The sequence below is a fragment of the Pseudopipra pipra genome, unplaced genomic scaffold, assembly GCF_036250125.1.
Source record: "Pseudopipra pipra isolate bDixPip1 unplaced genomic scaffold, bDixPip1.hap1 HAP1_SCAFFOLD_546, whole genome shotgun sequence".
In the NCBI taxonomy this organism is placed as follows: domain Eukaryota; kingdom Metazoa; phylum Chordata; class Aves; order Passeriformes; family Pipridae; genus Pseudopipra; species Pseudopipra pipra.
Genome location: NW_026991031.1, coordinates 1 through 27,151, shown reverse-complemented (window position 1 = coordinate 27,151; position 27,151 = coordinate 1). Strand labels below are relative to the sequence as shown.

General features: G+C 41.7%; 1 protein-coding gene across 1 annotated transcript; it reads left to right on the top strand.

Moving 5' to 3' along the window:
- The first annotated feature begins 117 nt into the window (after positions 1–117).
- Positions 118–27,144, top strand: LOC135408642 (sodium- and chloride-dependent glycine transporter 2-like). The gene is made up of 15 exons (XM_064643697.1): positions 118–889; positions 1,888–2,026; positions 3,178–3,309; positions 3,610–3,783; positions 4,503–4,644; positions 5,090–5,222; positions 7,426–7,560; positions 8,087–8,190; positions 10,690–10,814; positions 14,560–14,672; positions 14,967–15,098; positions 16,323–16,422; positions 21,345–21,445; positions 24,535–24,702; positions 26,976–27,144. The coding sequence occupies exons 1-15, from the start codon at positions 383–385 to the stop codon at positions 27,129–27,131; spliced, it is 2,361 nt and encodes a 786-aa protein (XP_064499767.1). The 5' UTR covers positions 118–382; the 3' UTR covers positions 27,132–27,144.
- The last annotated feature ends 7 nt before the right edge of the window (positions 27,145–27,151 follow it).

Here is a 27,151-nt window from a genome sequence, read left to right as displayed (position 1 = left end):
TACACTGGTGATAGGGAAGGGAGCATCCTACAGTCGTGATGTGAAATCTAACGAGATCTGGCGGCGCAGTGCTGTAGAAACACTTATTTAAACTTGAATTACGGGTTTGCAGATGCTGGTTTTTATTTGATGATTTTTTTTTCCGTGTGCCGTACTGTTTTTCCCCCAGAACATTAACATTGAGTGGGAGGGCAAGCAGGCGAGCCGGGGCTCCTCGAAATTCTGCAACACTCCTCCATCCACATTTTCTAGCGCATGCGTTTTGTGCACGGGGACAGAAATTCGTAGAATCTCTGCAGCACCAACATTTTTTCCCCCCCTTCTTCTTCTTTTGGTAAAATATGTGACGTTCTCATTTTAGGATTACGCCAGTCAAAGGGATATGAGCAAGCAGGTTGTGAACAATCCTGAACCCGTGGCTCGTGGACTCAATGAAGGTGCGGGAGTTGTAAGAATCAGCCCCGAAAATGAGCCGCAGAATGCCCCGCCGCAAACCCCCGCCGCGACGGCCAGGCTTCCCCGATCGCTCTCTAACGACAACAAAACACTTCCCTCCGAAGAAGCTAAACCAAACGATTTTGAGAGGACCAAAGTCGGGATCTGCAAGCTCAGCAGCACCCCAGTGCAAGCCAACTCCACGCTCCGGAGGGAATCTGTGGAAGCCTTTCCCTGCAAGCACAGCCCTGGGGTAGGGACCGCCGGGCAAGCTGCTATCCCTCACTGCAAAATTCCCGCTTTGCAGAGCACAGACGGGGACGCTAATCTAAGCCTTGGTAAGAGCACGCTGGAGCAAAACAGCACCAAGGGCGCCTGGGTGACCTTGAGCCAGAGCACCGTGGTACTGGGCACAGATGGCAACACTTCCGTCCTTCCTGGCAGAGTGGAGGGGGTGAGTTTTCTCCTTACAGGTTTTCTTTCTCCCGCTTCAGCTCGTGGGAGGTCTTTGCCACTCAGCACCGATCTGGGGCTGAAGTTCTAAAAGCAGGTCCGGGTCAGCCGGGGATGGGGCTGTGCGGCGGTGGGGAGAGAGGATCTTAGGTCCAGAGCTGTAATGCTGGCGAGTGCTAATAATGTAATACCGGTACAAAGGACCATCCTGTGTAATTCCAGTCCGTTCCCTAGGCCGTGCCTGTCGGTGTACCCCGGGTTCGACCCGTGCCCCCCCCTAACACGCCCCTGCGGGAGGTCTGGTCCTGTCCCCAGCATCAGACGGGAAGGGCGCCTTGCCCTTCCTCTCCTCAGGCTCGGCCGCCTGCCCTAACCCCCGGTGGCTGCGTGCCTTGGCCCTGTAACCAAAACCAGGGCCAAATAAATCAGCCCAACCCTGTAAGAGGTCGAACCATCCCATGGGTTCCGCCGGTGGGATGAGGGGCCGGGAAGGTGCCGCGCCCACCTCCTCTCCCTGTCCTTCCGCGTATCTGCGTTTACCCTGGAACGGGGGCGTGGGGGGCTGTTCGTTCAGCAAAAGCAGTTCTTTAGTTCATCTGCGTGTGCTGGGCCTCTGCGGGCTGTGCTGAGAGCTGGCTGTCGGTCCTTACCCTTCCGAGGGCACTGAGGGCTTCAACCCCCAGAGGAGGAGATGAGACCTCCCAGGCGATCCTCACTCCCCCTTCCCCCGAGCCCTCAGTGGAGGGCTATAGTTTAAACCCACCTTTCGTGTGGGTTTTTTCTGGACAGAAGAGAGGCCAGGCAGCAGTGGCGTGGGCTGCAGGGGGGGCCTCCCGGGAAGGTCCCTCCGGCCCGGCCGCTGCTCGCAGGTGCAGCCGCAGCACCGCGGGACTTGTCTGCAAAAGTAGCTGCTTTCCCATCTCTCTCTCTCTCTCCTTTTTTTTTTTTTTTCGTTTTTGTTCTCCCCCTCCATTTTTCCTCCCTTTTCTCCCCTTTTAGGAAGACGATGTAGGGGATGAAAATAAAGCCCGAGGGAACTGGTCTAGCAAGCTGGATTTCATCCTCTCCATGGTGGGTTATGCAGTGGGGCTGGGCAATGTCTGGAGGTTCCCGTACCTGGCCTTTAAGAATGGGGGAGGTATGATGGCTTTTTCCTGTCTCTCTACCTGCAGTACCGTACGGGTCTGAGCCAGTCTCTGCCTTTTTGGCGGGGAGAAAAAGGAGGGAAGAGGGGGCTGGCGGCTCCCTATTGCCGGGCAGCCAGCCCCGGGCTTAGCCGAGGTGCAAGGGCACCTTCAGACCATCAGCGACGTGGTGAAGCATCTGCCAGGTGGTTTTGTTTGTTTGTTTGTTTTTTGTTTTGGGTTTTTTTTGTGATGGTCACCTCTGGAAGTAGGAAAGCTCCGACGAGATTTCATTAAAAGGCAGTGCTTTCCTTAAAAACACCTGCAATTGGTGCTGGCCGGAGAGGGAGGAAAACGAAGAGGCGGGTTGATCACAGAGGGAGGGCTCCAGGACTCCCTTCACCTCATTTATGCACAATCGGGTCTGAATCCGCAATCGGTGGGATGGGGGAAGAGGAGGGAGTAAAGGTCTGTACACAGAACTTTACAATCAGGATAGTCACAAGAGGAAGTTTGATCCCAAATCGAGACATTTTGTTATTTCTTGAAGTTTGGGGGAATTATTTTAAATCTCTCAATGATCCGGTTGAAAAATAATCGTTTGACGTAGAGCGAATGCTGCTCAGCAGAATAGAGGAGAAGTTAGGAGAGGGTTTGTGCCGTTAATAGTTTTCAAGGAGAAGAAAAAGTTTATTTGCAGGGGTTCTCCTGCCAGAGGCTCTTATTTAAACGGAGAACCGGTGAGCGTTACTGGATTCAAGCCCCTGCAACTGTAAAACCCTTCCCTCTACGAAACGTCTATCAGCAGGGGGTATTGGTGCTGTGATCATCGAAAACGATTCTGTAGAGCCTGTTTTCTGTGAGGGAAGAAGGGATTTTAAACTAATTATTTTTTAATTGTCAGCATTTTTTTTTTACACATAAGAACTAAGTGGGAGGCGTTAAAGTACTCCTTTAACAATAATATTGTCTCGAGCAAATGCTGGAAATGCAGAAAGCTGTCGCCCACCTTCCCCCACCCCATTCCCGCCCCGTCGAGGCCGGCAGCAGCGGGAAGCGATAACAAATAGAAAAAATTTAATAGCTGCATGTCTTGACTGAATTGTCCCCAATATCACGGGGTGATTCAGGTTACTCTCTCTTCTCTCCCCTCCTGCCCCCCAAGGTGCGTTTCTCATCCCCTATTTGATGATGTTGGCTCTAGCTGGGATCCCCATTTTCTTCCTGGAAGTCTCCCTGGGGCAGTTTGCTAGTCAGGGCCCCGTGTCGGTCTGGAAAGCCATCCCGGCCTTGCAAGGTGAGCGGAGCAGGAGCCGGCCCGGTTTTGGGGAGCATGACCTGCACTCCCTCTCTCGCATGGCTTCAGCCGCATGTCCTTGCGCGGTCCTTGCGGGGTAAGCTCCTCAAAGCAGGGGGACCCCCCGTACCTGTGCCAGTTGCGGGGGAAGCCCCTCAAAGCGGGGAGACCCCCGTACCTGTGCCAGAGGAAGCCGATGCTTTGCAGCCGCCGGGCCCCGCCGCTCCCCCGGCTGCGGCAGCTGCCCCCCTTCCCCGGGATTAATAGCGATGTTCTCCTGTCTCCCCTCTCTGTTCCCAGGCTGCGGCATCGCCATGCTGATCATCTCGGTTCTAATAGCCATATATTACAATATTATCCTGTGCTATACACTTTTCTACCTTTTTGCGTCCTTTGTACCTGTGCTGCCCTGGGCCTCCTGTAACAACCCGTGGAACACGCCAGACTGTAAAGATAAAAACAAACTTTTGCTAGGTGAGTTGGGACTTTTTTTTTTCTTTTTCTTTGTTGTTTTTTTTTTTTTTTTTTTTTTTTTTTTTCCAAAATTATGGCCGTGGTGGTTTTCCAGAGTTTTCTTCAGCTCAGCTGCGCCCCTAGGAGATGCCAGAGGATATTGCGGATGACCGTGGCCGGGCGAGGTTCCCAGCACGGAGGAACGGTCCGTTTTAAAACCACTTTGAAATGATTTGTATCACATGGGCGCTTCCCTCTCCTTTTATTTGAATTTTTCCTCATTAAGGATGAATGAGATTTGTCAATTAAAATGATAATAAAAGCCCAACTTCACACACCCCCTCCCCCCCAATCCCCGGGGAAAAACTCTGTATAGGGGAGAAAGCACAGAACAAAATATCATAGCTGGCAGCCTCGGGTGTCCTCTAGACAAATTATTTGCCTTTAGAGAAGCTTCTCTTAATAACGAAAAAAACAAACAAACAAAAAAACGAAAACCGTTTTTGCAAACGGCCAAAAACTCACTGTGACATGAAAAGGGGAAAAGTAATCCTAGTAATAACCTTCCAGAAAAGGTATAGGCACTTGAACAAAAGTTCAATGTGTGATTTACTGCTTTCTTGTAATTTTACAAGAAAAAAACCAACCAAACAAACAGAAAACCCCAACTTTACACCTTTTTTTTGGTTGTTTGTGTTTTGTTTTGTTTGTTTGTTTTTATTTTCTTTTTTTCTTCCTAGATTCCTGCATTATTGGTGACCATCCAAAAATACAAATCAAGAACTCTACTTTCTGCATGAGTGCCTATCCAAACTTAACCATGGTTAACTTCACCAGGGAAGGAAACAAAACATTTGTCAGTGGAAGTGAAGAATATTTCAAGTAAGATCTTTCTTTGTTTAGTGACCGTTATGTTAATCTCTCTTTAAAATCCGCTGAAACAGGCAACAAATCACTGCTTGGAAAACTAGAAATATAATAGCTATGGACAGCAAATAATGTTAATTTTTTATGCTTGGGAATGATGAAAGGCAGTTCAAATGCTGGATTACTTGTGTTCTGTTCCTATGGTGCTCAGCACAGCTGGGGTGTTGGCCCATGCCCGGCAGTTTTATCTACTACTGCAATGCAGATAAATAAAATAATACATGGTGAGAATCGTTGGAACCTTCTAGAGAAACTGCTGAGGATGCTGAAGCAAAACAAAATACTCCAGGAATTTGCACTCAATTACTGCCTCCGGTTGCTTTATAATGCTGTTATTATTTTTTTCTGTTCTTTTTTTCCCTCAATTTTTATTTTTTTTTTTAAATTCTTTTATTCTTAGGTACTTTGTATTGAAGATTTCAGCAGGAATTGAATATCCTGGTGAGATCAGATGGCCCTTGGCACTATCTCTTTTCCTAGCTTGGGTGATTGTATATGCCTCCCTTGCTAAAGGAATCAAGTCATCAGGAAAAGTAAGAATAGTATTTGAGATTGTACACTTCAAGAAAGCAGGGTGATGTTTTAAGGAAATCACACTCATTTAAGGCACTGAATTTCAGAAAATATTTTCAGTAAATGACTAAGTATTAATTGAAATGCCTTTTTCCTGTCTATGTTTTCAGTCAAAACATAAACACTTTTTGTTCAGCATTTGTTCCTTAATCTTCAGTCAGTTTAAAAGGAGCTCTTGAGCTGCACTCAGCAGTGGGATGGCAAAAAGGATACCTTCCAGCCTTCCCTATTCTGTGTGGTGTTTATCAAAATTCTGCAATCATCTCACATTCCACTGGAATCCAGGAAATTTTGATGTAAATGTAGATGCTAAGTAACATATTTTAAAATCAGAACTGAACTTCAAAAAAGTTGGAGCAAAATAACTAGATACTTAATGGGATAAAGATAGTGGAAATGCAGACATGAACCTTCTAGAGCTGACCCCAGAGTTTCTGATTACAAGCCATCCCTTTGCTTCTGGAAGCTGACATCATCTCTTGCGAGGTAATTTGGTAATTAAAAATCCAGAGACTCAGAGTGCCATGGGAAAATTGAGATATTTTTTCCCCCACCTTACTGTGGAAAAATGTTTTGTGAAAGATAAGGGTCTGGATAATAACTTTGGTTTGGGTATGGCAACAGATATTTCTTCAAGTGTGTCTTAATGGCCAAGAAAAATATTGACTCTTTGATGTCAGAGAGGAAAAAAATTGAGTTCTTGGTGTCAGAGATAGAAATCTTGTATTTATACAGAGATTAGACTGCACAAAAATTCATCAGGGTAACCTGTTGAAACACCTCTTGAAACAGCAAAAAGAAGGTTAGGAAAGCAGTTTCAAAAGTTGCTTCAGCTCAGACCAGAGGTTGAGGGAGGTGATTCTCCCTCTCAGTTCTGGTGAGAATACATCTGGAGTGGTGTGTCCAGGTCTGGGGCCCACAACATAAAAAGGACATGGACCTCTTGGAGTGAGTCCAGAGGAAACCACAAAGATGCTCAGGGGGCTGGAGCATCTCTCCATGAAGATGGGCTGAGAGAGCTGGAGTTGTTCAGCCTGGAGAAGGCTCTGAAAGAGACCTTAGGGCACCTTCCTAAAGGGGCTCCAAGAGAGTTGGAGAGGGACTTTGGAGAAGGACATGGAGTGACAGAACAAAGATAAGGGCTTCAAACTGAAAGAGAGGGGGGTTAGATTAGATATTAGGAAGACATTCTTCCCTGTGAGGGTGGTGAGGCCCTGGAACAGGTTGCCCAGTGAAGCTGTGGCTGCTCCATCCCTGGAAGTGTTCAAGGCCAGGCTGGATGGGTCTCTGAGCAACCTGGACCAGTGGAAGGTGTCCCTGCCTATGGGAGGAAGTTGGAATGAAATGGGCTTTAGGGTCCCTTCATACCCAAACCATTCTATGATATGATTCCACAATATGTTATGATTCTGGCTTGTTTAAACTCAGAGGTTAATGTGAAAAATATTTGAAATGCTTTTGTGTCAAGTGTAGAGCTTAACTGGCCATAATCTAGTCATCTTGTCTGACCACAGAGAGCTCTGTACTAGATAATTATTAAGACATTAGACACACAACCACTGTTGTGTATTTAGATATCATGGTGATTAGTTCTATCTGGATCATTTCACTGACTTTCTTTTTTTTGCATTTGAACCATAAATATCACCGCGGTAATATGCAATTATTAAGAAGTACAAACAGTAATAAAACTTAATTAGGCTTTTTTTTTTTTGTTAAATACAGAAAAATATATGGAAATATACAGGGAAAAAACCCACAGAAATTTAAGTGTTATTGAATGGCACTGCTCATTTAATTTCCATTGAGCTGTGATAGTTTGCTCTGGGCAAGGATCAAAAGTGATATTTTCTTTTAGCTGTAAATTCCTATTGTTCCTCTCCATACAGAGAGAGGAACCCTCTTCCTCTCTCTGTCTAGAATCCCAACTATTATCTTTGTTGCTGTTGGTGTTATTCCTGTTTCCAGCAGCAAGAAGAGCCATAAAATTTCAGATTTCCTGGGAAATAACACTGTTGTTTTCCTAGTTTATTTCCTAGTTTACTGTTGTCTCTGAGCCTGAGTAATTGCTTTCTTCAGGCAATTCTGTAGCACCTGTATTTTCCCCTCCTCTCTTCTTATCCAAATAAGCCCTTTTACCAACCTTTCCTTTGGTCTGTCCAGGTGGTGTATTTTACAGCTACATTCCCCTATGTAGTTCTCATCATCCTTCTTATAAGAGGAGTAACTCTCCCTGGAGCTGGAGATGGAATCTGGTACTTCATCACACCAAAGTGGGAGAAGCTAATTGATGCTATGGTGGGTTTACTATTGCGCTTCTAACTACTGGGGTGAATAAGTCATGAAGATCTCTTGGTGTCTGCTGAAAGCATTTTATGTGTACAGGGGTGGTATTGTCATCTGTGGAAACTCGTTCTTCATCTTATGTGGATAAAGTATTATTTAGGGTCACTGGCAGATAAAACATCAGTATCTGGTGCAGATTTTTCCTCTTGATTTGTATTTTTTTTTGAATGTATTTGAACTGATGTGTATAAAACAATGTAGTTTGGATATTTGTGTCTTCCATATACAGCAAAGTTAATATGGTCCTTTTATATGGGCTCAATCAGAATAGTACTCTTCATCAAATGGGCATGATGTATTTCATGGCAGGGTTTTACTTTTAAATATTCTATTGACATCCATTTAGTTTAAAGTTCATTTAAAGTACTTAAATGTCAATCCCCTCACAGTAACATGTAATAGTATTATTGAACTTTCTAACACTCTAACATTCTTTCCTGAAGCTGATGCTATTTCCTCTCCTGTTTGTCTTACGTAGGTTTGGAAGGATGCTGCCACTCAGATTTTCTTCTCCTTATCTGCAGCATGGGGAGGTCTAATTACTCTCTCTTCTTACAACAAATTCCATAATAATTGCTACAGGTATGTAAGAGTGAAAAAATCGGTTTTATTAAACATATTGTCTTCCAACTTGCAGAAATCTGATTTGTAAGATCCTCCTCTCGTGTCTTTTTTTCTCTCGTGTCTTTTTTTCTCTCATGCCTTTTGTGTCTTTTTTCCCCCTCTTTTCCTCTCCTCTTTCTTTCTCTTTCTCTTTCTCTTTCTCTTTCTCTTTCTCTTTCTCTTTCTCTTTCTCTTTCTCTTTCTCTTTCTCTTTCTCTTTCTCTTTCTCTTTCTCTTTCTCTTTCTCTTTCTCTTTCTCTTTCTCTTTCTCCTTCTCCTTCTCCTTCTCCTTCTCCTTCTCCTTCTCCTTCTCCTTCTCCTTCTCCTTCTCCTTCTCCTTCTCCTTCTCCTTCTCCTTCTCCTTCCCTTTCCCTTTCCCTTTCCCTTTCCCTTTCCCTTTCCCTTTCCCTTTCCCTTTCCCTTTCCCTTTCCCTTTCCCTTTCCCTTTCCCTTTCCCTTTCCCTTTCCCTTTCCCTTTCCCTTTCCCTCTCCCTCTCCCTCTCCCTCTCCCTCTCCCTCTCCCTCTCCCTCTCCCTCTCCCTTTCTCTTTCTCTTCTTTCCCTTTGCCCTTCCCTTTCTCTTTCCCCTACCCCTTTTTCCCCTTCCCCTTTTCCCCTGCTCCTTTTGGCCTGCCCCTTTTCCCTTTCCCCCTTCCCCTTTTCCTTTCTCCTCTCCGTGTGTGGTGTTCTTTTACATTTAATCCTTTTGGCTTTGGGTATTGTCTCCTCTCCCCAGGCCCTAATCTACTAGTCTCAAGAGGAGCCTTAGGCTTATTAGAGCTCCTCTTGGCTCTTCATTTTCAGAATCAGCAGGATGAGGTTGAAAGACAGTCTGGGAAGCTGTCAACAGCTGTGAGCAGTGGCACGAAACAGAGTCAGTTGGCAGCCTCTGCTGAAGAACAGCCCATGTGTAGAATGGGCTGAGCTTTGCTATTGTCAGACATGCAGGAGTTTAACTTGCACCTTCCAAAGATGTGATTCTTCTATCTCCTAAATGTGTTTGGTTTTTTTTTTCCAATTGCTCTTAGTGTGGTTTTACATGCACAAAGTTATTTCGTGTTGTGAAATTTAAAATTGCTTTTATTTGAACTCACCGAAAGTTGGTTTTTTTACAAGGAGAAAAGTCAATGCGTTCTGGTAGCATTGTGTAGTTTTTCATCCAAAAGCCTGCCAGATAAATGTCTGCAGATGGAAGAAACAAAAAGAATTGGCACTAGGAGAGTGCTTCCCTGTTATTTTATTCTCTTTAAAGCTAATCTGAAGTAAACTTTTACCAATTCCTGCAGTGATGGAGGTGCTGATTCAGGACATGCAGCAGCATCACAGGAACTGTCCCAAGAGGAGGCTTAATAACTTTCCCAACTCAAGGGGAAATAACTTTCCAACTCAAGACTGTAAAGCATACACTCCTTGGGATTTTGACTGCCTTATCCTATGACTTCTAAGTACAGAGTAGAAAATACTTAACTTTAAAATCCTGATCCACCTTTCTTTGCAAAAAGGAATTTAAAAACCTTTTTACTAGTGCTCAAAAAGTAATTTAATATAATTGTCCCAAAATATTGATGAAAAGTGACGGTGCTGCATACTCAGTAACTCCCACACAGAAATCCTTTGGCTCCTATTTTTGAAAACTATATTTCTGGCCTTTGATTTTTGGTTGATGAATGAATACAATCAGAATATCAGGGAAAAAAAAAGGGAGAAACATCATGGTTAATTTCAGTATTAATTTAGCAATGTTTCTAACCAACATAAAAATCCCAAACATTGAAAGTGAGTGACCTATTTTTGCCTAAGTTGTAGTAGTTTGTGGGGAAGTCCTCTGGACACACATATTGTTAAAAAAAAAAATCCTATCAGGAATGTAATAACTATGGATGGGGTTCATGAGGGCTGGTTTCCTCTCAAGTCACGTGTCTTGACATTTCCAGCATAGTAAGACATTCAGGTATAGATTGCTTGAGATTCACTTAACAATATCAACAGTGGGAGAATGTACCAAGGAATCCTCTGAAAATGGGAAGGTGTTTGAGTGAGTTCTGCAAGGTACAGAAAGCTAAACCCTGGAATTTTATGTATAAATGCAAGAAGGATACAGGACAAAACCCGTCTTACCTGGATAGTGGTAGTTAGTCCATATGTAATATAGTGAGCAGATATGCTTATGAGGCAAAGAGTTAAAAAATGTGTTACCAATCACGTCATCATCTTTGGAGAGGCCAAGAGCAGAAATGCTTGTCCTCCTGCACAGCTTCTGGTTCCTACATGGCACGTGGGTGATGAAAACTTGCACAGCTGATATGAAGACTCCTGTGCTCTCTGATCAGCATCAAATGCACCTGATAAGTATAAAAGTGTGCCTTCACCAGCATTCCCACAGATGTGTGTGCTCATGAGAGACTCCTGAAATATGTACAAACCCCTCCTTGCACGTATCCCAACAAGGTGTCATAACTTCTTGTTTTTTTCTTTTCAGGGACACATTGATAGTCACATGTACCAACAGTGCCACAAGTATATTTGCAGGCTTTGTCATCTTCTCAGTTATTGGCTTCATGGCAAATGAACTCAAAGTGAATATTGAAGCTGTGGCAGACCAAGGTAGGGTACACTGGCATTTTGTTACTTAGGCAGGCACCTGGTAGCACCTTCAGCTCTGTTATTAATGATGACATTGATACTGGAGGAGGGAATTACGACTTCAAACTGGTGTGGATTAGTAAACCACATGTAGGCGTTTCTGTACAGGAGAAGGTACACTGGTAAGTCAATATCTTCCTTGAAACCTCTTTATCACTTGTTTGGTAAGAGAAGGAAGGAAGCTGAGACTCATTTTAAATCTTTGTGTAAATGACTGATGAAGGGTAGTGTGGGATGGTCCCTTCTCATAGTCTGAGGGATTATTGGTCTTTTCATCTGTCTCTGCTGTTGTTTGTCAAATCCTCTTCAAGATAAAAGTTGTTTCTGTTGGTGGGATTTTTAGATGGGAGGGAGGTGGCCTTTGTAGTGTAGAAGGTGGGAGAAATATGGTGTGAAAGGTGGATTGAGCTTCTGAACTGTGGGAAGAAAGGAGATGCCTCCATGGGGAAGTAAAACATTTCTGAAGAATTGATTAGAAGATCTTCAGTAATGAACTGAGATGGTTATAAGAAGAGATCTGAAAGGTCCTAATTAGCAGAGCTGAAGACCACTATGCCAACTAAACCATAGCTCTAAGTGCCAGTTGTTTCTTGAATGCTTCCAGGGATGGTGACTTCACCACCTCCCTGGGCAGCCCCTCCCAATGTTTAACAACCCCTTCAGTGAAAAAATTCTTCCTGATGTCCAGTCTGAGCCTCCCCTGGCACAGCTTGAGACTGTGTTATCTCATCCTGTCACTGGTTGCCCAGGAGAAAAGGCCAATCCCCACCTGGCTACAACCTCCTTTCAGGGAGTTGTAGCGAGCAATTAGATCTCCCCTGAGTCTCTTCTTTGCCAGGATCAACAATCCCAGCTCCCTCAGTCACTCCTCACAGGACTTACTCTCTTGACCCTACTTTGCTATAAGAAGCAGCAAGTAGGAAAGGAAGAGTTTTTGGGCTAAGATTCAGAGAAGTTATAATCCTATCCAATTTTGACAATCATTTTAGAGGGATGATATAGAGGGATATAGGGTCTGAGAGGAGAATTTCATAGTATGAAATGAATAATGGTCAGCTGATAAACTGTTTCTTGACAGCAAGTAGTAGGGGATACTGAACTTGCAGGCTAGTGTAATGTCAATTCAGTATTCAATGCCTCATCTCTTCTTTTTGGTTTGGCAGTCACTAGGTGGCAACAGAAAAGTTAAATTTTTTCCCAATTTTCTGGACAGATGAGATCATTATTTTTTAAAAACTCCATGTGAAGCCAGGTGTTTTTAGGAGTAATGTTTACATCAGTATTTCTATTTTAGATTTTACCTCCATTCTGGAACAAACAAACAAACAAACCAAACCCCAAAAGCTAAACCACACTGCACTCACCAAAATTATTTGTAAGGAATTAAAGAAGCTGTGCCTGAGTGGAGCTGCAGTGGAAGCTCCAAAGAGACGGACAGAGGTGGGATGGAGAGACAGGACTGGTGGTGGAGGAAACACTTGTTTCAGCTGGTTCATGCATCTCCCTGGAGATGGTGTAAAATTTAGCACAGAAGATCAAAAACCCTTTTCTGGCTGGTGGTCTTTGAGTCCCAGGCTGGAGCTCTCTGTTCCCAGCTGTCTCAGCAGCTGTTCCAGGGGATGTGGAAATAGCTGTCACAAGACAAGCTTATTGTAGGGCTGTGAGTGTGTTTGTAAGAGTCTGCTTAGGCCATTTAAAATTATTTCACAGGGGTGAGGCCTTGCTGCTCTCCATGACAGAGGGAAACAAAATTCAGTGAAGTAATAGATGACTTTGTAGTAGGAAGAGTGCGAAGATTAGGGATAATTGTGGACTGAGGTAGTGCACTGAATTACCATAATTAAAAAGCAGACTCAAGAAGTGGGGAAAGGAACCAGTTCTTGTCCTTGCCTATCATTTTTTTATGTTCTAAAGTTGTATTTTTTTTTTGCAGTGAAAGAGAAAAAAGCCAAAACGATGATGAAACATAATCTCCCTTCAAGTTTTCAAAACCTTGAATGAAAATGTTAATGGAAATAGGAAGGGTTTTTTCCTTTTTTTTTTCTCCTAAAATATTAATCTGAAAAACATAGTATGTTTTTTCATTTAGAATCCTCTTTTCAGGAAAAGCTAATCTATCTGATGAACAAATAAAACACTTACCATGGAGGGAGAGACAGAACAATCTCTTTTTGTCTTACTGTCTGATTAAGAATATAGCGCAGTTGAAAAATGTTAGTAATTTAAAATGAAAGTTCAAGGTCATTGGACTTTTTAAATTTTAACACATATAAAATATTTTGAGTTTTCCTGTCTTTAATAGACTTTTAGAAAGAGTTCATACCCACCTAAGTCTCCAAAGATGGAAAGGATGTGAGCCAGCTTCTCTGTGACTGTTGACCTGTGGTTGATCCATGTTATTTCGGAGAGTTATGAGGAGTCGACATGGAAAGATGTGCAGTTTAATATTCTCTAATTTAACTTTTCCTGAAAGTGGTATTAATGGGAACTCATTATTCTGAGACTTAATTAAACTTTCACATGCAGGAATCTGCTGTAAAGAGAGCCCTTGTCTCTAATAATCAAGAAGAAATATTTAATCAAGAGGTGAAAGAAGTGCTTGTAAATATATAGTAGTTCTACCTGCCCCTTCTTATTTCAAAAAGTCATTTTTTCTGCAGCACATTTTAAAGGCAGCAACACTGAATCACGTACAGTGTTGGGTTTGTCTTTTTTTGTACTGTGTTGCTAAGTCTTGTATTTGCCTTTTGTTCAGAGGGAACCCCAAACACTCGACATGTTGCCTGAGGAGACGATGTGACATGCTGCTAAAACTGTGTTTTCCTCAGTACGTGAGCAAATAGCAGTTGTCTCTTGAACAGAAGCAGCTGTGGAGCTGGAGGAACTGGGGTGCAATGATTAGATCAGAAATAGCCAGGACAGAGTGAGTGGGGAGCCCATTCTCTTGCCATGAGGCATTCAGTACAACTTGGCTCTCATTTGTATCTCACCTGGCAGGAGTGTTGGAAGTGGGAATTCCTTTAGCTGGGATGAATAGAGAAGAAGTGCCATCTACTGTAATGTTGACACTGCATTCCTGCAGCCTTTGCTCCCGATCAACTCTGAGCACACTTGTAAAAATGCTTTTCCTTTAAAGTTGACAGAAATTAAAGCCCAATATATCAAACAAAAAAGAACGGGAAACTCCTGGTTAACGCTTTAAAAAACCCCAGCTCCTTATTTTTTGTGCTCTGCATTATTTCAGGTTTTCTTGTGGATTTTTTTAGATTCACAGTAGTTTTTACCTTGTGTCTGGTATCACATCTGGCTATCTTTTTTGTTCTCTGCTTCTCATTTGACTGTGTGCTGATGAGTTAAAGAAGAAGGATTTTTGCTTTTCCATTCATCCTTGAGGCAGCACTGAGGCTGTGGGTGTTTGTCATGTTGACCTACGGCTGGATTGGTACTTGGCAGGAATTTGATCACAGAGTAGAACAGAAACATAGCTGCAGTATGCAACTGTTGCTTATTTTTAAAATTTGTTTGGTCCAGTATATTGGTATACTCATTGCATACGTATTCTGCTTGGAAAGTAGGAGCAAATGAGTGATTTGAATCTTACGGTGAAAATAGAGATTAATCAGGTGAGGCTAAATTCTGTGATGCTTAGATCTTTCTCTAAATAAGAAAGACTGAACCTGATAACCTTTATTTTTCTTGTTTCTAGGTCCTGGAATTGCTTTTGTGGTTTACCCAGAAGCCTTAACGAGGCTTCCTCTCTCTCCCTTCTGGGCCATAATATTCTTTTTGATGCTTCTAACTCTTGGATTAGACACCATGGTAAACTGCTTTTGTGTCCCACTCTTTTCCTATTTGTTTGTCTGGGGGACCATGAGGTTAATTGCTATTTTCCATGTGGGCAGTGAACCAGTTTCCAAAGAGAGGAATGAAGTAAGGCCATCAATGCTGAAATCATTTGGGCAGAGCTTTGGTGTTGACATCTGAGCATTTAACACTTAGGATTCAAAATGCTCCCTAGGATTCAAAATGCTCTCTTATTTTCTTTTACATCTAGCTGGACCACTTTGTGTACACTGTGTGCACTGAAATGAATCCTTTCATTTTGTCTTCCAGTTTGCCACTATCGAGACTATTGTGACCTCTGTTTCAGATGAGTTCCCCAAGTACTTACGTACGCACAAGGCACTGTTCACTCTTGGGTGCTGCGTGTCCTTTTTCGTCATGGGATTTCCTATGATCACTCAGGTAATAACACTGCCTTTGAGCATCACCGTCTGTCCCCAGTCCCCCTCTGGTGGCCGTTTTCCTCCTTTACAAGTTGCAAAAGATTTAGCTGAGTTCTGCCACATATGACACAGGGTGAGTCTGAAAACCTTTTTTTTAATGGATGCTCTGACTGAGATACACTTATAAGACTCTGCTGTTCAAATCTTTCTGGGAATCAGATTTTTAAAATTTTCCCTAGTCAAATATCTTCAAAGTAGTAATGTAAACTAGGTATTCAATCTACACTGACAGAAGATAGGTTTAGTTTAGGTATTAGGAAGAAATTATTTCCTGTGAGGGTGGTGAGGCCCCGGCACAGATTGCCCAGAGAAACTGTGGCTGCCCCATCCCTGGAAGTGTCCAAGATCAGGTTGGACAGGGCTTTGAGCAACCTGGTCCAGTGGAAGATGTCCCTGCCCATGGCAGGGAGGTTGGAACAAGATCGTCTTTAAAGTCCCTTCCAACTCAACCCATTCTATGAATTAAGGAAAAAACTGTAACTTTGTATGTCATATAAACATGCAGCTTGTTTGGGGTGCCTTTCCTCCACGATTAGACATATACTGACAGTCTTGGCAAACCGAGCAGTTGACAATGGAATTCCCTTCTACCACTGATAATCTTCAGTGTCCTCTCTCCACTAATACCTCCAACATTATAAACTCAGCAATTTCAAGACAAGATGCACAAAATTTTACTATTTTTCCCTCCTCTTTCTTCCCTTTCTCTCTCCCCTTACCTCATCCCCTACCAGCCCAGCTTCACTGTTCTAAAGCCTGGGATGGATTCAGTCCTTCCTTCACTTGAATTATGCTGCTTAACCTCTGCCCTGGAGATAGGACAACATATCCTTTCCAAATAGATGAACTGGACTCGTTATTAGGGTAGTTCTGGTTTCAAAGGTGATTTTGCTTTTCATGTAGTATTATGGGTTAGAGACACTACAAATGGAAGGTCTGATGGCTGTTCAGTCTTAAAGGACTGAAGCCGAAGTCTTCCCAAGCTGTGTTGGCTACCAGAATCAGGGGTACCATCTGCTTTTTTCTTGTTGGATTTGATATTCATTCAGCCAGAAGGAAGGAACTGTAGTGCAGCACAAGCCTGAGTCTGGTCGATGTTTGGATGCTGACTTGGCTCCTGTTCCTCTCCGCTCTGCCTACCTCAATGCCACAAGTGATGGCTCTTTTATCTCTTTTTCCTTAGGGTGGAATGTATATGTTACAGCTTGTGGACACTTATGCAGCTTCTTACTCTCTTGTCATTATTGCCATCTTCGAGCTCGTTGGAGTTTCCTATATCTACGGTAAGAAAAAATACTGTTACTGGACAGCCTATGTCAAAGTAACATTTTAGCATATGATAAAGTGAAGTTCTTAGGGAAAGGAGTATTTTTTTTTTTAATAAAAAGCCTCCAAGTTCTCTTATTTTGGACAAAGAATGATAGGACCTCATTACTATAGGATACCTTCAAATAAATGTATTCAGAAGACTCAAAAGTCTCAAGTCCTTTTCCATCAATAGCTTAAAGCCGATGCTTAGAGATGAGTCTAAGAAGAGACTAAGCAGTTAGTGACACTATCTGTTCATAACACAGACTCAAGACTATGCAGCTTCTCAGAGTGACTAATTATCCCTGGTGGTAACAGCAGTTATATTGATCCATGCTGATGTACATGAATTGTGAGGAAGATCCTCAGTTGGTATAAAGCAGTGCAATTACCATGATGCTGCTGTAGCTACAACAGTTGATACCAGCTGGTGATGTGCTTCCAAGCTTTCAGGATGTGTTTTCAGGAGACTGAGTCTTGGAAATGTGAAGATCTCCCTACATACCAGGTGATTAACTTGTGTCTGGAGTGTAGTGTTGCCAGTTCAGACTTGCCTTCAAAAGAAAAAGGGGATATGAATCTCAGTGTGAAAAGTGACAAAGATAAGGCTGTTTCTGCTGTTGCTGTGTGCAAGAATGAATTATGTAGTTTATATCAGCTGGGCATAAAAATCCCGGATGTTGTGTTGAAGGTGCATGTATAGCAGCATGACCTTAGGTTCTGGTCCCGTGCACTGAATACTTACATCTATCTGTGTTGCGGAGTCTACTCTGTGACTTAAGTGCTTTAAAAAAATAGTACAAAATTCAGCAAATGCGGAATTTGTTGCTCTTGCTTGAGACATAAACATTCTAGACAGGACAGGGAATCAGCCCTTTCTTGTTTTCTCTAATTTCATGGAAATACAGCAGTGTATTTTATCTCCACTGACACCTAATCCAGTGAGCAGGCCTGAGTGGTTGGAAGCTAAGTCAGACATGACTATCGTTACAGAATATGATGAAAAATTCAAAATACAGAGAGAAGAGTTGATTTTGACCGGTCGTCTTCTGGTTAATCAAAATTCTTGTGTTTTTTTTTTATGCCCCTGGAATGTAAGCAATTTGATTAGAGTTGGCTTAGAAGTGAAATTAAACCCAGCTTCTCTAAAATCAATACAATTCCGTAAGAGATAAGTGAGGATGCTCAAGAAGAATATAAGGGTTTGTTGGGTTTTCTTTTTGCCTTTCTTCTCCTCCTCAGTTTGTTGAGAGCATGCCTGAACGATGCTGTAATGCTGTAATGCTTGAATGCTTTTAATATTTTAAAAACTACTTAATTCTGTAAAGTTTCTTTGTTGTGTATGTTTTTAAACAAGGATGAAGCTAGTAGGAAGCAGGTACTGGTTCTGTTCCTCCTCTGAACACTGTGTGGCAGAAGCACTGCAAACCTGCCTTTGTGGAATGACATTTTATTAGGCTTGGAAGCAAACAATTGCTCTGGCTTGTGTCTGCTGTGCACAGCAAATTCGGTGTCCCTTAAAACACTAACTTTAATAAAAAATATAAACCAATATTCAAACAGTTATAGCATTGCAAAGGAAGGGCTTGAATAGAGGAAAAAGTTTTTTTTTGGTTAGATGTTACTTCATTGTAATCAGATGTGGAAAAGAACTGACAAATTACAAATTATTCTTTCCATACTTTCTGTGCCAACTGGTTGTTCATCAACAGATCTGGGTAAAGCCTTTGCTATAAACTATTTCAAAGATTATTCCCTGTAATTAACCTTTTGCTGGACTAAGGAGGTTCCAATCTTTTAAATGACAAAGGAAAGATTTACTTTACAATCATTATCTGCTTGACTAATGTACCAGAGCTGCTTCTACTGTGTTAAAGCTACTTTTGTAAGGACTCTTCATAGGAGTACATCCTGTACATTTGTGATTTGTGTGTTGTAAATACAAGCAAAGCAGCTGCTCTCGTTATATTCCTTCAAGCAGTGCTTAAAATTGACATAATATATTTTCAAGCTCTGACAACTGCTGTTTTACACTCCACTGACACCTTTCTCTGTGTACTTGTACTCTTCATGGCAAGCAGGTTGGCACAATAGTGGTAGGCGCTTTCATGATGAAATAAATTTGTCTTTAGTTCTTGTTACATGTTCTGCTTGCTGAGCTTGTTGAGATTTTTAAATTAAAAAGGGACACACTTGGTTATTTCCTTGTAATCACTTATTTTTTCAATAGAGTCAGTGCTCCACAAACTAACCAAATGCAGCTTTTTATTTCCCATGCTGGTAGAAATGTTTATTCTCCAGTTATTTAGATTATGATGCATGGTTGGTAAAGAACAGCAAAGAGCTGGGGGTATTAATTTAATCATCAGCATAATTCCCACTGTTGCATTTTGTAACGTGAGGCTAAAGACAAAAATCCTTGTGTTTGAGCGAAACATTGTCAAAAGCTGAAAATGCATGACTGTAACTTTGTGCTCCTTCTAGATCTCTTTTTTGACTGTCTGTTTTTTTGAGAAGGTTTGTTGTAAGAGTGAGTGGTAACTGCTGCAGTGTGTTTGTAAGAGACATTAGTAATTTTGAACATTTTACTTGCAGCAGAATAACAAAGTAGTTGTCTGACTGGGTTTGCAGGCTTCTTTTTAAATGGCTTTTATATCTGCAGCACTTGTGAATACATCATTCTGCTTTAGGGAGGGGGAAATCAGATATGGAATATCATGTACTGTTTATTTCCCAAAGTTATTCAGCAGGCCTGACTGATCTGAGAGGGAGACCAGATTTACTAGGATTTAAAAAAAAGTAATAAATCGGTGTTCTGTTAACCAAAGCATTCCTCTCATTTTTCTGTGGAATTTTCACTGGAAAGAGATAAGTACTGTGTAAGCCCTGTATCTGCTTCCATGCATTTGACTTCTGAACTGCTAATATTTAAAAGTGCCTTAAACTGTGAATATCTGCTGAAGATTCCAAGAAGGAACTGATTTTTTTAATTGGAGTTTGAAGCAAATCTGTGCAGATTTACATGAAGCTTGCTTGAATTTTGGAGGCAGAAGCCGCTGGTAACTCTCAGTTAGGTATCCCTTCTTTGCAGCAGCAAGTGTGGCGGGAGTAGAGACTTTAAATGAGATTTAAACTTGGTGGAAAGACCCATCAGCCTGTCTCTTGTGCTGCTGCAATTAGTTTAAAATGAACTTGACTGGCTGCTGTGTGAGAATCGCCCTCACAGCTCGCTGCAGGTAAATAAAACACAGGGGCAAATTGTTCAGTTGCAGCAAAAATATCCTTTCAGGTCTGTCACATAATGACCTTGGAGGTTATATTTGGCCCAGACATACAAACTTCTATTACAAAATAGAGAAGGACACCATGATTCAGACTGGTGCTGAAGTAGTGATTCCATGGGTAATAAAAATTACATGTGTTTTACAGAGAAGAGGCTTTCTGAAAAAGCAAATTTGCTGTAGTCAGTAGAGAAGATAAAGAGAGGGAAACTACAGTCACTGAAAAAATGTGACATCTGGGTCACCTTGGCTTAGTTTTTAAAGCTTACATCTGCTGCAGGTTGTAATTTTTTCCTTTTCCCTAAATTCAGTTCTTGCAATACCATCTCACTGTTTAATTTCTGGCTTTTTCTTCTTTGTTTGTTATCATAACCTGGTTCTTGAGCTTTTCTCTCACATGCTATCTACCTGAGTTGGGTCTTTAGGGCTGCCCAAACACCAGCCCTGTTGCTTTCTTCAAGCTGCATCAGAAGACACTGAATAATGAACCATTGCTATTTTTTTACCTTCTTGATTCTTGGAACAGTCAGGTGGTTAGATTTATTTCTCCTTGATATCAACAGAAAGGCTTCCAAATTAGATGCATCAAGCCTGAGGATTATCCCTTCTTATACCCTGCAGTGTCTACTAAGAACATGAAGTAGTATATTACTTTTGTTCAAGCAATTCTTATCCTACTCAGTGCCTTTTCTCCAATATTTAAGCTGTCCCCACATCATGAAAGTTAGATAAAATGCTTTATAAAATTTAGATAAAATTTTAAACATTTATATGGCAGATGAGCTCAGGCTTGGACCCCAGGCCTCTCTCTTCTTATTGTAATTAGAAAAGCTAGAAACAATTTCAAATTTGTTTTTATTATTTTTTCATAAATTACTAATATCTAAATTACTAATGACTAAGAGGGAATAATATCAGCTCCTGGCCAACACACTTTTTCCACCCACATGGCATTGCTGGGAAAGGAGCTGCAGAGACGGCTGAAATACCATTTTCCAATCTTGCATGTTTGATTAACTCAAGTAGCTTTAGAGATTCAATCAATACAATAATCTGAAGAAATAGCACGTCTGTTAATCTGTTTGTTCAAACAACATTGAATATAATTTAAAATATTTACAGGTGCGCTCTAATAATTCTAAGTATCATTCAGGTATCAGTTGAAAAATAACAGGACATCATCAGTTTCAATGCTAAGGGACATAGTTGTAATCCAGTCATGTAGCAGGTATAGATAAGCTCAAATATTGTCTGTGCTAAAGCAGGTGTACAGATATTAATAAGACTAGTCTTCATAGTGAAATAAAACAAATCTACAAATAATTACACAAATAATTGTAGCTACCCTGTACATACTATTAGCGCTTTAACCAAACACCTGACCTCTATGTAAAAGCTCAATTTTGCTTTAATCCTCAAGAAGTAAATATTTTATTGGAATGGTTCCCACCACATTAGTCCAATTTTTTACTGTGTAGTTGGATCCTCCACAGAAGTTTTCAACCAACAAATCGGAGTGTTTTCGTAATTAGGCACAAGGGAGGGCACCAGAGCTCTGTTGCAAGTTGCAGTTGGTTTCTTTCACACCTAATTGCTTTTACATTTTCTGTTTACAGGATTGCAAAGATTTTGTGAAGACATAGAAATGATGATTGGATTCCAGCCAAGTAAATTCTGGAGAGTCTGTTGGGCATTTGTGACCCCGACTATTTTAACAGTAAGCAAAAAAAGAAAAATAATTGAAATGTCTTCTCCAAAGAGTTTTGTTGTTGTTTGTTCATCATTCATGATGTTTCTAGGTGGTAGTAATTAGAACTTGAATGCAGCTAATTAAACACAAGTGCTTGTGTTCTTACATGTGTATGTAATAGGAACAGAGTGTAAGTAATGGTATTTTTGGTGGAGAGGGGTGATGAGTTTCCACATGCTGCTATGGTGGCCTTTCCTGTCCCTGCAAAACGGTCCTGTGGCACATTATTGCATAGTGTATATATATGTGTGTGTACGTATAGGGAAAGGAAAGGTCATGATCCTCCTGTCTGCTGTCAGGTTGGGTGAGGGAAAAGCCATTTTATTGAGTCATGAACTAATCCAGGAGAGATGATTTGGAAAGGCAGAGATGGAAATTTGAGTGACAGAGTTTTAGCTGCAAAGGTGGAGGTACTGTTGCAAAGGTGGAAATAGGTGCGTTCTGGATAAGAAATATAAAACTTTTAGTCTCTCTAGGGGAAAAAAGAAAACAAATGAAAAAAGGAAAAAAGGGGTGGCAAAAGAGAGAAATGAGGGAGAAAGAGGGAAAAGGGGAGAAAAGAGGTGAAAAAAGGGGGAGAGAAGGTGGGAAAAGAGGAGAAAGGGGGAACAAGAGGAGGAAAAGAAAGAAAGATGGGGAAAGAGGAAGAAAAGAGTGGAGGGAATGATGAAAAAATGAAAAGAGGGGGAAGAGGAGCAATGAGGAAGAAAAAAGGGGGAGAAAAGGGGAAGAGGGGAAAAGTGGAAGAAAAAGGGAGAAATGAGAAAAAGGGGATAAAAGGGAAAAGAGGAAGAAAAAAGGGGGGAATGAAGAAAAAGGGAACAAAGGGGAAAAGAGGAAATAAAAAGGTGGGAAATGTAAAGGGAAGAAAGGAGAAAGAGGAAATAAAAAGGGGGGAAATGAAAAGGGAACAAAGGGGAAAGAGGAAATAAAAAGGGGGGAAATGAAAAGGGAACAAAGGGGAAAGAGGAAATAAAAAGGGGGGAAATGAAAAGGGAACAAAGGGGAAAGAGGAAATAAAAAGGGGGGAAATGAAAAGGGAACAAAGGGGAAAGAGGAAATAAAAAGGGGGGAAATGAAAAGGGAACAAAGGGGAAAGAGGAAATAAAAAGGGGGGAAATGAGGGAAAAGGGGAAAGGAGGAAATAAAAAGAGGAGAAATTAGGAAAAAGGGGGAAGATGAAATAAAAAGAGGGGAATGAGGAAAAAGTGGGAAAGAGGAAATAAAAAGAGGGGAATGAGGAAAAAGGAGGAAAGAGGAAATAAAAAGAGGGGAATGAGGAAAAAGGGGGAAAGAGGAAATAAAAAGAGGGGAATGAGGAAAAAGGAGGAAAGAGGAAATAAAAAGAGGGGAATGAGGAAAAAGGGGGAAAGAAGAAATAAAAAGAGGGGAATGAGGAAAAACGGAAAAAGAGGGGGAAAATGAAAAAAGGTGGGGAGAAAAAAAGAGGAAAAAAATAGAAGAGAAGCCAAAGGAAAAAGGGTCTGTTGGAGAAAGGGTTGTTTCCAAACCCTTCCGAGCCGAGGTAATGAAGGAATGTGGCCCCCGGCAGCCGGAGAAGCCCCTCCCGGCCCGGGCCGAGCGCGGCGCTTCCCCGCGGTGCCCGCAGGTGGCGCTGTGGGACAGCGGCGGCGGCGGCCGGGGCAGGGAAAGCGGCTCCCGAAATAGATGGGAGCGGGTTTGGTTTGTCGCTGTCCTTCCTTTCCCTTGGTTTTTATTCCCACCTCCTTTCAAACATCTTCCTTCGAATTTACTTAATACTCACTTCGCATTTAGGTATCCGTTCAGTCAAAAAGGATGTCACATTCTCAATTTTGCCATTGCTCTGCGTGTTTTCTCCAAGTCTAATAACTAAATCTACAGTTACTGCCTAGATTTATAGTCCAAATCTAATAACTATGTCTAAGATTTCCATCAGAGTGTTTCCTTTATGTTTTAGCCCAAGTGCAGGTGCAATCTGTGATTGCACATAATTTTTTTTTTTTTGGGCACAAGAATGAAATAATTACTTCAGCCATTTTAAAAGCTTTCAGCTTGATAAATCAGCACAAAACAACAAAGCCTTCCTTTACCAGCATTTGCTGTTTGAGAGCACGTGCTTCCACCTGGAAGTCCTCAAGCCTGGACCACATATGCAGCAAGATATCAGTATTTGTGTAGAGTTTTAAAAATTCATCATTTCACAGCAGTGCTGAATAGTTCCTACAAGTCATATGATCACAGAATGGTTTGGGTTGGGAGGGCCCTTACAGACCACCTAGTTTCAAACCCCCTGCCATGGGTAGGGACACCTTCCACTAAAAATTATGTTGTTTCTTACGGAAAACAAATCTGAACTGACTGTGTTTGTTTTCCAAACTTGCATGTTCTGTTGTTGTTCTCTCCAAATGCAATATATAGTGAACTTGCAGTGAGAAATAAATTGACACTGATCAGTCATAATTCAATTTTTATGCAATGGAAACAGACAAAGCAAACCCGAGCAATAAATTCTTTTCTATTATTGCTTCTGTAAAGCTAATATTTGATACATTTGAACAGCCTAATATTAGACTTTCATTAGACTCCACATCTCTGGAAATAAAAACTGATCATTTTTATATGTGCCTTCACGTAGTTATACTTCTATAAATCTTCTGTGTGCAATTATTGCAAGCACAGGCATTTCCCAAAAGTTACTGAATTATGCACAAATGTAAGCAGATGTATTGCTGTTCATACAGCAAGTGAAATGGAGTAACTTAGCATAATCACATTAGGTAAAACTGCCAATAGACCATGTAATAAAGCACATTACTCCAGGGAGAAGATTCTAATTTCAATTCTTCTGGCACAAATACAGTGATTTTTGTGGGATTTTGCAGGATTTCCTTGGAACTCATTAGATTCAGGCTCTGAGCTGTTTATTATAGCTTGTGGCAGCGCCCTGCCTTAGGTGTATGCGCTTTTATCCGTATTCCATATATTCCAACTCTGTGTGTGGATACCTACCGTTTGTTGCATAGCAGGCTTGTTTTGCTTATTCAAACATATTTGTTTTCCTTTCTTGTTTCCAGTTCATCCTCTGCTTCAGCTTTTACCAGTGGGAGCCGATGACTTATGGAGCTTACCACTACCCCGGCTGGTCCATGGTGCTCGGGTGGCTGATGCTGGCCTGCTCAGTCATCTGGATCCCAGTTATGTTTGTGATAAAAATGCATTTAGCCCCAGGCAAATTCATTGAGGTAATTCTTCTGCCTTTTTGCTCTTTACAAATGCAGTCGCAGGAGACTGTCTCTTTTATTTTACATTGATTTTTGTGATATTGAATGTCTAATAGTGCTAAGATTACTTTCTGGTAAACTGGTTATTGTGTTGCAAAGAGATACTCGGTTGATTTAAATTGTAGACCTATTCCTCACTCCTCAACAAAATGCTCCTAAACTGTGGAGTGATTTTTTTTTTTTTTTTTTTTTTTGAAATCTAGAAGGGGTTACAAATTTCATGAATCCTGGTATGGCTTTACTGGGAGAAAGCTGTTCTAGCTTTGTTGGCCTTTTTGCAAAGGCAGTGTATAGATTTAAGAAGCACCAACTGCTGGTGTGTATTGTGCTGCAGGCACCCTGGCAATTAGCACTAGGAGATGTCAATCAGGAGCTGCCTGTTTGCAAAGTGTGGGAGGGTTGGGTTCTGGAGTCATCCAGGATGTGCTTCAGGAGGTTGCGCCACTCGCAGGAATAAAATATATGAAGAGACCTCCTGCTCTACATCTCAAACTACTCATTATAAAACCTAGCTGGCAATCTTTGCTTTACCCTTCTTCATCTCTTTATTTTTCTTGAATAAGCTGATCCCTCCTGGCACCTGGGCTTAGAATAATTCCAGCTGGCACTTTATTTTTACCCTGCTTAACCTGTTTATTTTGCAAATCAGATTCCTGACACTTCCCCCCACTGCTCCAGAAATGTGGTGATCACCTTCTGCTCTCCATCTCTGTGCCTTGTCTCTGCCTGCCACCCCCATCATACCCTGTCCCTTTCCTGTAGGCTCCTCGGTTCCTTGCAGGGTGTGGTACAGCAATGCCTTTCTCATATTGGCGTTTCATCCCATTATTGTCCTCACCATGTCTTCTGAGGAAGCTCAATGCTCTTATCTGAGGTCTTTGAGGCTTTCTCAGCTCTGTCTTCTTGTCACTGCATGCTGCTTGTGCTGTTCTCTCCCTGGGAGAAGGAACAGACGCTCTCTCCCCTTTCCGTAGCCGCTTTTGCAGTTCAGCTTTCCTGCAAAACCCATCGGGGCTGTTTTATGCTTCAAAAATGAAAAGGAGAGAAAGTGTACTAAAAGAGCATCATCTTTTTGGTCTCTCAATATGCCACACTACACATGCCTAAGGGACAAGACCAAGACTCTGCTTCCCATAGAGCAAAAGAATTTCATGGGAGAGGAATTTTCATAGTGGTGGGACACCCCAGGGAAGGCATCCAGGCACACGGTTTGTAGCAGGTCACTTCTCTAAAGGGCCATTCAGCCCTTGTGTAGAGCACATTGGAGTGCACAGGTCAGGAGACAACTACTCCTTTTGGGAATGAGCTAATGTGGAATTAGATTTACTTGTTCATTGTCTCATGAGCTCCTCTCACTGAGAAAATTGTTCTCCTTCAAAACTTCTAATGTGTCACACTGGCATATATATTGCCACAAAACTAGGGTGCTTTTCTTACTATCCCTCCAGTTGTGCACCCAAAGGAACACCCAAGAGTTGGATCTGTTTTGAAGGGGCTTTTGCTGAAGCTATTTCAGCTGTACCCTGATATTTCCTCAATACTGGGTCTGTTGCATAAAATTATTATGGTTGATTTGGGAGGTAAGAGTTGCAAACTGGTAATTAAGCAGAGATTAAAATAACTGATAGAGAGGTCTGATCCACTTTATTAGGTAATAAACATATAATTGTTCCCTCTTAAGTCATCAGAAATATGTTTTCTTTCCTTTTTATCTCTGAATGCACCGATCAAATTATATATTCAATAAGGAAATCAGCGGAAAGATTAGAAAATTTTTGTTGTTTGCCAGGTTAGCATTCTCCTCTTTCTTTTTCCTGCAGATAGAAATGAAACATCTCAAAATTAAAATCTTTGTTCATTCATAGTGATGTCCTACTTTTTGGTCATCTGTATACTTTTGGGAAATATGCTAAACAGAAATCCAATTATTTTAATGCAGTTACCCAGTGCTTAGACCACTGGGCTAAGTAATTGTGCACATGTCCTTCAGTAAGAGAGCTTTGCAATCTGCAGCAGTGGTTCTGAGCTCCCCTCATATGGTGTGGGGGAGAATGCATAATTAAAATCTGGGCACCTTATCTTCTATTAATCTTGAAAACTTTGTGCAAAACAAACGCTGAGCATTGCAGGGCCATCATCAATAATCTTAAATGAGCTTATCCTTGTTTCTTCTGCATTGTAATTCTGCTCTATAGCATTAAATGAGACTCTCTTTTCTCTCCCCCATGTGGCAGCGACTCAAGCTGGTGTGCTCCCCACAGCCTGACTGGGGTCCATTCTTGGCCAAGCACCGCGGTGAACGCTACATGAACATGATTGATCCACTGGGAACCTCCTCCCTGGGACTTAAACTGCCAGTGAAGGATATGGAACTGGGGACACAATGCTAATAATTATTAGTAATGGGTGA

Bases quoted from the DNA above. Each gene is read 5' to 3' on its own strand.
- LOC135408642 (XM_064643697.1), top strand. From the start codon at position 383: ATGAGCAAGCAGGTTGTGAACAATCCTGAACCCGTGGCTCGTGGACTC. The intron at 3,310-3,609 runs GTGAGCGGAGCA...CTCTGTTCCCAG, and splicing joins AGCCATCCCGGCCTTGCAAG to GCTGCGGCATCGCCATGCTG. The intron at 24,703-26,975 runs GTAATTCTTCTG...CCCATGTGGCAG, and splicing joins CCCCAGGCAAATTCATTGAG to CGACTCAAGCTGGTGTGCTC.